Here is an 8,341-nt window from a genome sequence, read left to right as displayed (position 1 = left end):
TCTACATTATCAATCTATTTAGACAATGAAATTAGAAAAAACTGTTTTTTTTCTTCCATAAATTACATGGGAAGCTAAATAGTTGGTGGGGACAATGTTTAAATATATATAAAATTATTATTATTATTATTATTATTATTAAATAAAAATAAGGATGACACATAAGCACCAACTTGAGCTTAGAAAAAAGGAAAAAGGGAAGAGCTTTCTTAGGCTGCCACATCAGCAAAAAAAAGTTTGCTTTACAATTATATATATATATATATATATATATATATATATATATATATATATATATATATAGCATAAATCATTTGTATGTTAGGATTGTTTTTTAAAGTCATTGGGGTAGGAATTATTAATGCATACGTTTTTCTTGTGGGAATAATGATGATATTTAGTTACATAATATTATCTCTTGATCTTCAACTCTACATTATCGATCTATTTAGACAATGAAATTAGAAAAAACTGTTTTTTTTCTTCCATAAATTACATGGGAAGCTAAATAGTTGGTGGGGACAATGTTTAAATATATATAAAATTATTATTATTATTATTAAATAAAAATAAGGATGACACATAAGCACCAACTTGAGCTTAGAAAAAAGAAAAAAGGGAAGAGCTTTCTTAGGCTGCCACATCAGCAAAAAAAAGTTTGCTTTACAATTATATATATAGATAGATAGATAGATAGATAGATAGATAGATTAGTGAGACCCGTTTAGAATTTTTTAAAATGTGCTGTGTTGGAGTAATTGAGCTCTTAGTAAGTAAGTATCATTTAGTACTCGGTCGGGGAGTTGAAGTGAAAATTGGTAACAAATTTTGCAATTATGAAGAAGATATACTCATAATGTTTGTGACTGTGGATTCATTCACCCACAATTTATCTTTCTCAATACAGTTCATTCCTGGTAGTGTTGGTGGCTTTTTAAGAATGGCTTAGATTTGGTAAATATAGCTGCTTATGTATGGTCTTAATTTTATAGTGCACTATGTCATCATATTTTATTGAGTTATATGTCCGTTCCATCTTGGCTTACAATTGGTGAAAGGAAGAAAAAATGGCAGAAGCAAACAGCAGAGAGTCCCAAAGAAGAAGAAGAAGAAGAATCCTTCAACAAGGATCTGACCGTCTTGCCTTCATTAAGGGTCACATCCAAACCCTCCCTTCTCCCGATAATTTGCCTCACGCAGAAGAAGAAAACTCGAATTCCGTTTTGCAGAATCACGTTGCTTCTGATAGAAGCATAACCCAAACACCAACTGAAATTGAACCTAGTTCTGAAATTCAACGCGGTGAGAATGAGATTTCAACTTTCCCAAGCTCTGAAATTGAAGCTGAAAGTGTAAATGTACAACCACAATCACTATCACAACCACCAACACTTCCAGATTCATATAATGAAATTTCCCGGCAACAACCGCGTGCCGAGGAGCCTAGAAGTTTCAATTTCATAATCCCGAGCGACGTGAGTAATGCAATTGATGCTTCGAGGGTTACGCGTCTTTGTTGTTCGATTATAGTAGCTCTATTGGTTGTTGCATCTTATCTAGGATTCTCTTTGATTAAGAATGTGATAAGCTTTAGGCCACTTTACTTGGTTTTGCTAACAAATTCAACTTTTGTTGTTGCGAAAATTATTACTGGAAAACAACGAGGATCTGATGAGAGGTCGAGGAGAAGACAGAGCAGTGTTGATTCTTCTGATCAATGGAATCAACTTGCTAAAACATTGGAAATTGGCATGGTGGTAAAGAGTGTGGTTGATGCTGTTTTCATCGATTGTGCTGTCTATGCTATTGTACTCATATGCAGCCTTTCGCTTGTGCATACATGACAAAAGGGTTTCTTTTGGTTTGAATTTTGAACCCTTTTACTTTTGTTCATTTACTTTGATATGTGAATTATCACTCAACTAGGATTCGTAACTATTAGTTTACATTTTCTTCCACTTTGTGTTAATTTGATTATTTTTTTGCTTCCACTACTCATTGGCCATCTTGGCTTACAATTATAATCTTACTGAATGGATTCTAGAGAGAATCCTCTAACCTGATAATTTTCTGATTAACCCTATCTGGCTTATATCTTTAAGTTGTCATGCCCAATGATTCCCGTCCCACGGTAAACTGTCTTAAGAAATTTTACAAACATTGGGTGTGGAAAGTGAATGAGGCACAGCTGAAAATTATAAAAATGCCAGCACAAACAAGAATTGGATGGGAGTAGTTAACTCTTGAGAAATAACTATGGAATAATTGTAACATAATAAATAGATAGTTGTGGTGAGGAATGATGGATTAATTCCTGCCATCTTATGCTACGATTCTTAATGTTTTGTCCAACTGTTTATGGTTTGATCTAAGTTGTGCTTTATAGTTTTACCACTTATCAGATTATGCTGATTTGGTGCAAGACATAAAATTAACTAGCTACAAAACATTCCTAATGTCTAACAGCAAGGGTAACATTGCAACTAATTTGTGCTTAACATTGCTTTTGTTTTGTTGAGTAGGTAGTGTTCTATTTTGGTGTCATCATCTCAGATTATGCATTAAATTTGCTACTGTGATCATCTACTGGTTCACATCCAGGATTCCTAAATTCTACTTCCACTAATAAATTATATTCTCAAGTATCACAGTTACCAAAAAATTTAGCTTAATCCTTTCAGTTATCCCTTTTAAGTGGAACAACTCGAAGAATATGATGGTGCAGTGAGATAAAAGCCAAAATCATCAAAGCAAGATGAAGTATGGTAAAAGTACTGCATAAATGGCAATTAACACATTAGATAAATAATGAGGGAAGATTGTTGCAAACTCATTACCCACATGGGATGTTTGGTTTAAACTACCACAAAATTAAGGTGGCAGAAAATGAGGTACCAACCACATAAATTGTGAAAATTGTATCAATGTGGAAAGCATTATTCTGTAGTCTCAATGTGATAAAAGGAGTGTCTAAATTGGGGGGAAAAAAAAAACCAATTTATGCTCCCAATAATTCAAGCATATCAGAAATTTTGTTCGCGTAATAGTCCGGCTGAATATTATTTGAAGGATCTTGCAGAGCTGATTGAGTTGTGCAACCTGTTTGCATAAATAGAAGTAATCACAACATGTTGGGCTAGGTGTCTGTATATGATGCAGAAAAATACAAGGCTCATCATTACCTGAAAGCACTAGAAGAGTTTTGCAACCAGCACTTTGTCCGAACAATATATCAGTATCTAATCTATCACCCACCATACACATCTTGGAGCAACTTAAATTGAATCTGCTTGAAATAGTATGTTATGTTCCGAGAGGAGAAGAATATAAAGTAAAACAAAACAAGTCCCGGTAGACAAAAATCAACAAATTTAAGAATTTAAGTTTCTTACTTCTCAAGTAAAAAGTCCATCATAAAGGTTGATGGTTTCCCAACTACAACAGGCTCCTTCTGGGTTGATCCACACACGGCCGCAACCATACACCCAGCTCCTGAAATACAATTTTTATACATTATTATTAGGACATACAATCCAGTTGCATATTAAATCTTCGCCGCTTAAGAATAAAATGGGATATAATAGAGGACCAGGCCATTCTTGGGAAGGAGTCATATGCCCAACTGCATCACGGTTGGTGGCAATGAAAAGGCATCCTGGATTTTCGCGTATGCAAAGGGTTCCATACCTGTTAGATAACAATGTTTTTGTTTAATCAGAATTTACGAAGATGCTGCCATGAACAGTTATATGAATTTGATGAAAACAAAAATCTACCTATTATCCTACAGTATACTGTTTTCTAAGTCGATCACTTCAAGAAAAAACTTCTTCGGGTTCATTTAACTATTGAGAAACTGCTTTAATACATTATTAATATTCTTAAAAAAACAAAAGGCGATTTGTTAACTATAACATTTTGCAGTGTTGTGAACTTCCACGAATCAACCCTTACAAATCTTTGATGTAAACATACATTTGAGAGAAGGTTTAAAACTTCCATGGACTAGTTAGTGAGGCCAAATTACAATCATTAGAAGTTCAAGTTAAGTCAGCTTGAACAAAAGAAAATGCAATGCGGATGCTTTAGCTTATACTAGCAAGTGGAGTATAGTTCTGCTAGTATCAATACTCTTTTGGGACTACATTAATTTACATTTATAGGTCATCGAGGGTTCTGAACTAAATATTTTGAGACAAAAGGAGCACAAGATAAAGTGCTCAAGAAAAGAACAAAGGAAAATATTTTCTTACTGGAGCTTGTAATAGTTAATTTTTGGATCTATACCAACCACTACAGCTCCAACCTGCAAAAGTGAACTAATCAGTTAACCGCAAGCAGCTATCTCAACAAAGTTAATCAAAGTAACAACGGGCAAGGTGTTACATTACACTCTTATCATGTTCAAAAATTCCGCTCTGCTTCCAGTCTATTGTTTTATCTGCATCTCCCTGCAATTATTGAATGCTTCAGTGAGAATAACTTGAGTAACAATCCTGTGAAACTCACTCCTCTCTGTGCATTGTTTGAAGCATGTATTTTCCTTAAGAAAATGCAGCCTAACAGACTCCATGATTAATTGAGCAAAACTGTTTGTGCAAGGGTTTCTTTTCTAACAAGACATTCACAATTACATGTTGCTTACCCCTAATTAGTTCCTATTCAATGAAGGTAAAAAATAATCATAGATTACAACAAAAGCGTTGAGTGAAATATAACTTAAGTAAAAAAACTAATCTGGTAGAACAACAATGGATGCATACACGACACTTAAATTTCTCTTCACACACCATGTAATTCGATTTCAATAAGGAACAAAAGGAGATAGACTATTATTTATAAAGACTTACCGGACCACCAAAAGCCGTGAAGCCAGCAAGCTGCAACTCATCCAGTATACCATCCCCACCAATCACATAAACCTGAACATTGAGTAGTAACATTAGCGAGTCTATACACTATACACTATACAGGTAGGTGACTAATTTTGACATGAAATATCTAAAAGCAAACGGAAAACTAGGGACCCTATTCGATATAAGCAAATATTTTTATGTTTTCACGTTCAATTATAAAAAAAGATATACATATATCACTTAATTTTATTTTTGTTTTTCAAAAATAGTACAATGCAGTGACCATTTTATGTAAACCAACCAAGCCATGGCATGCACCATTCTCCATTGGCTACTAGTTTAGTTGGTAACATAAAAAATGAAACAAGTGAAGGCAATGCAAGAACCTTCTTTTGGGTAGGGAAATTGTTGACCTTCAAGTACATAGCAGCTGCAAAAGACGACGAGAATATCTCATCCTGTAAGTAAAACAAAAAAGATTACTTGTAAGCACAGTAGAAATGAGAAAACGTGAAATTGAAATAGAAAGAGAAGCAAACCGGGGAAACAGAAATTCCCAAAGATTTGAACTTTTCAGCGAATTGGCTCCTAGACTTCCAGGAATTATTGGTGACAAACACCAACTTCTTCCCCTAACAAAGAAATTGCAGATTAATATTAATACAGAAGCATTCAATTTTTTTCAAAGGGAAGAAAAAAATGATCGAAAAATATCAAATTTATAAAGATCGGGCAATTTAATCTCTCAAGTTTATGGAATATCAATCAATTTAGTTCATCCATCAGAATATAAAGATGCATCAAAACGTATGAAAATCTTTATATTGACTTAAATATCCTCTTGCTGCATCAAAACATGCATACAACATTTAAAACTGTGGTCTAAATATTAGTTAAATTAGTTAGTTAGACTAAGCGGCTGTGTGGACTCTGGATTAACTTATCTGAGTTCATCTACTGACATAAGTTTTGTGAGACTATTTAGAAGAACTTATAAAAACAACTTTGGTAGCATTTTTCAACTTATTTTCATAAGTTCTCCAATATATACTATAGCTTATGAAAAAAATGTAACTTTATTTTGTGTTTGCTATAGAATTAGCTTACGTAACAAATTATGATGATAAGTGTTTGTGGTGTAAGCTGCAAATAAGGTGTTTATCCAAACATGCCTAGTTAATTAGAATAATAATAATAGTAAATTTGATTGTTAATTGAGAAATGGTAATTTAGTGAAAAAGATTGGTTAGTTAGTTAGTTACCTTGGAGCGAAGCATGTGGAGAGTTTGAGAAGCGCCATCGATAAGTTGATCACCCTTCCAAATCACACCTAAATAATAGAGAGAGAGTTAATGAAATGAAACTGTGAAGAAGAAGAAGAAGAAGAAGAAGAATGAAAGAGAGAAATGAAAAACAGTTACCATCGCAATCGAAGAGAAAAGCTTCGACCGAATCAAATAGATCTTTCAAATTATTAACTGAAAGACGCTGCGACGACGAACTCATCAAATCAAATCCAATCAACGAAAGAATGAGAATGAAACAACCTTTTTCCCTCCTTCTTCTTTGCGTAACAAACCATCGAATCGAAGCCACACGTGTTTTGTTTTATTATGTTATTTTTATTATTTTAATCTTGTTTCAAAAAATTATAAAAAAATTATTTTAAAATTAATAATAATATTAATATCTATTAATAAAAAAAATGACATTGCTAAAAAAAAATCGAAGACTCAACATTTAAATATTTTATTTATTTAATAAAAAAACATAAATACAATTATTTTGCATTGATATTGATCTAAGTGCCGCATGGTGGAGGTTGACGATTTCGATGGGGCAAGCGGCGACGTGTTTGCAATTGAAGAACCGGTTCTTCTTCTTCGTCTTGTTCTTCTTCGTCTTCATTTGTGTTTAGATCAAATCTCGCATTTTGTCCTGAAGATTGTGGAATGGCAGGACTACCTTGCAACATTTCAGTCATTGAATTCATCCAAGTTGGATTAGTATTCGATTCATGGACAAGTTGTCGGAGAAAGTTATTTTCGAAATCATTCCCTAATTGGAGTTCGGTTGGCGGGAACCCAAAATGTTGTGGTGGTGGTGGTGGGTACCCGAATTGTTGATATGTTGACGGATTGTTGTATTCTTGGGACGGTGGATACTCAAATGGTTGAAATGTTGATGAGGATGGTTGAAATGTCGACGAGGACGCGTAGTGGTGTTGGGTGTTTTGAGTGAATGTGTATGGATTTGTTGTATCTATGTGATGTTGTGGTTGAGATGAACGGAGAGGGGTATAGAAAGCTTCCGTGCTTTGTTGGGTTGGCGGGGGTGGTGATGGATATGTAGTTGGCATTAATTCAACTACGCGCGGGTCTTGAAGTTGTTGAGTTGATGAAAGAAAAGGAGTGAAAGTGGCTCTAAACCAAGACATATAATTGTAGTCTGGTTTAACTTCAACCTCGAAACGCATTGCTCCATTTAAAACACGCGCGTGTCGAAGATTCCAATCTTCAATCTCATTTTTCCATTTTATCCCCCACGAAGTGTCCACTTGTTTTCGCAAGGATAATCTGTGGTACTCTCGCATGTCGGTTGGTTGTTGTGGAATTTCTTGCGGGAATCCAAATTGAAGTTTGACTCGATCAGTTTGGTGCATTTCCACAATTTCAAAAGATATCAGGAAAGTAGTAGCACTCCATATCCAACTTTGTGCAAGTTGAGGTTGATGATTGAACAAAAGATACGGCCTCCAAATAAACTGACATCAAATTTAATAGTTAGTCTTTAATATTTATTAAAAAAAATAAACTTAAAAATCGAAAGATATATAATATTACATCTGCCTCTAACATATGATCAATGCGTGATCGATAGTCAAATATTTTGTGAAGAGGACTTTTAAGATAATTGTGTCCCGTACCACACCACCTAAAAATATTTTAGAAGTTAGTTTAATGTAAAATATATGACAAAATATAGTAGTAATATATTAGCTATATATATGACAAAAAAAAAATATTAGCTATATATATATATATATATATATATATATATATATATATATATATATATATATATATATATATATATATATATATATATATATATATTTGTGTGTGTGTATTTGAACAAAAAAAAAAATACTTACATTCTTGCCAAAGGAAAATTGATTTCGTAACGACTAATAGGAGCGATAAATGGCAAGCGAGTCCATGCCCACGTTTGTAGCAGAATCATACATCCTGCAATTTGTGTAGCGCCATGTTTTGATGCTTTGCACAATTGATGGTATAACGATGCTAAACACGCCGAACCCCAACTATATTCTCTTACTTTGCTTAAATCACTTAACGCTACAAGATATTTCATATGTATACCGCTTCCCGTAGTATCGGGCATTAAAACACTACCAAGTAATAAAAGAATATATGCCCTACAATATTGTTGTTTTTTCCGATTTGACGATTCGGCGGTACAAA

General features: G+C 33.7%; 2 protein-coding genes across 2 annotated transcripts; one reads left to right on the top strand and one right to left on the bottom strand.

Moving 5' to 3' along the window:
- The first annotated feature begins 719 nt into the window (after positions 1–719).
- On the top strand, positions 720–2,138 carry LOC123889985. The gene has a single exon (XM_045939519.1). The coding sequence runs from the start codon at positions 1,068–1,070 to the stop codon at positions 1,842–1,844; it is 777 nt and encodes a 258-aa protein (XP_045795475.1). The 5' UTR covers positions 720–1,067; the 3' UTR covers positions 1,845–2,138.
- Positions 2,139–2,761: 623 nt separating this feature from the next.
- LOC123889366 (phosphoglycolate phosphatase 2-like) lies at positions 2,762–6,455 on the bottom strand. Its single transcript, XM_045938667.1, has 11 exons — positions 6,278–6,455; positions 6,119–6,186; positions 5,396–5,488; positions 5,243–5,314; positions 4,851–4,922; positions 4,392–4,451; positions 4,254–4,306; positions 3,590–3,687; positions 3,393–3,492; positions 3,183–3,286; positions 2,762–3,099 (listed from the first exon to the last, which is right to left on the bottom strand). Exons 1-11 carry the CDS (start codon positions 6,360–6,362, stop codon positions 2,999–3,001), a joined length of 906 nt encoding a protein of 301 aa, XP_045794623.1. The 5' UTR covers positions 6,363–6,455; the 3' UTR covers positions 2,762–2,998.
- Positions 6,456–8,341: the final 1,886 nt, after the last annotated feature.

The sequence above is a fragment of the Trifolium pratense genome, linkage group LG6, assembly GCF_020283565.1.
Source record: "Trifolium pratense cultivar HEN17-A07 linkage group LG6, ARS_RC_1.1, whole genome shotgun sequence".
NCBI classification, from domain to species: Eukaryota; Viridiplantae; Streptophyta; class Magnoliopsida; order Fabales; family Fabaceae; genus Trifolium; species Trifolium pratense.
The sequence above is the reverse complement of the archived record's forward strand: the minus strand, read 5'-3'. Positions and strand labels throughout refer to the sequence as shown.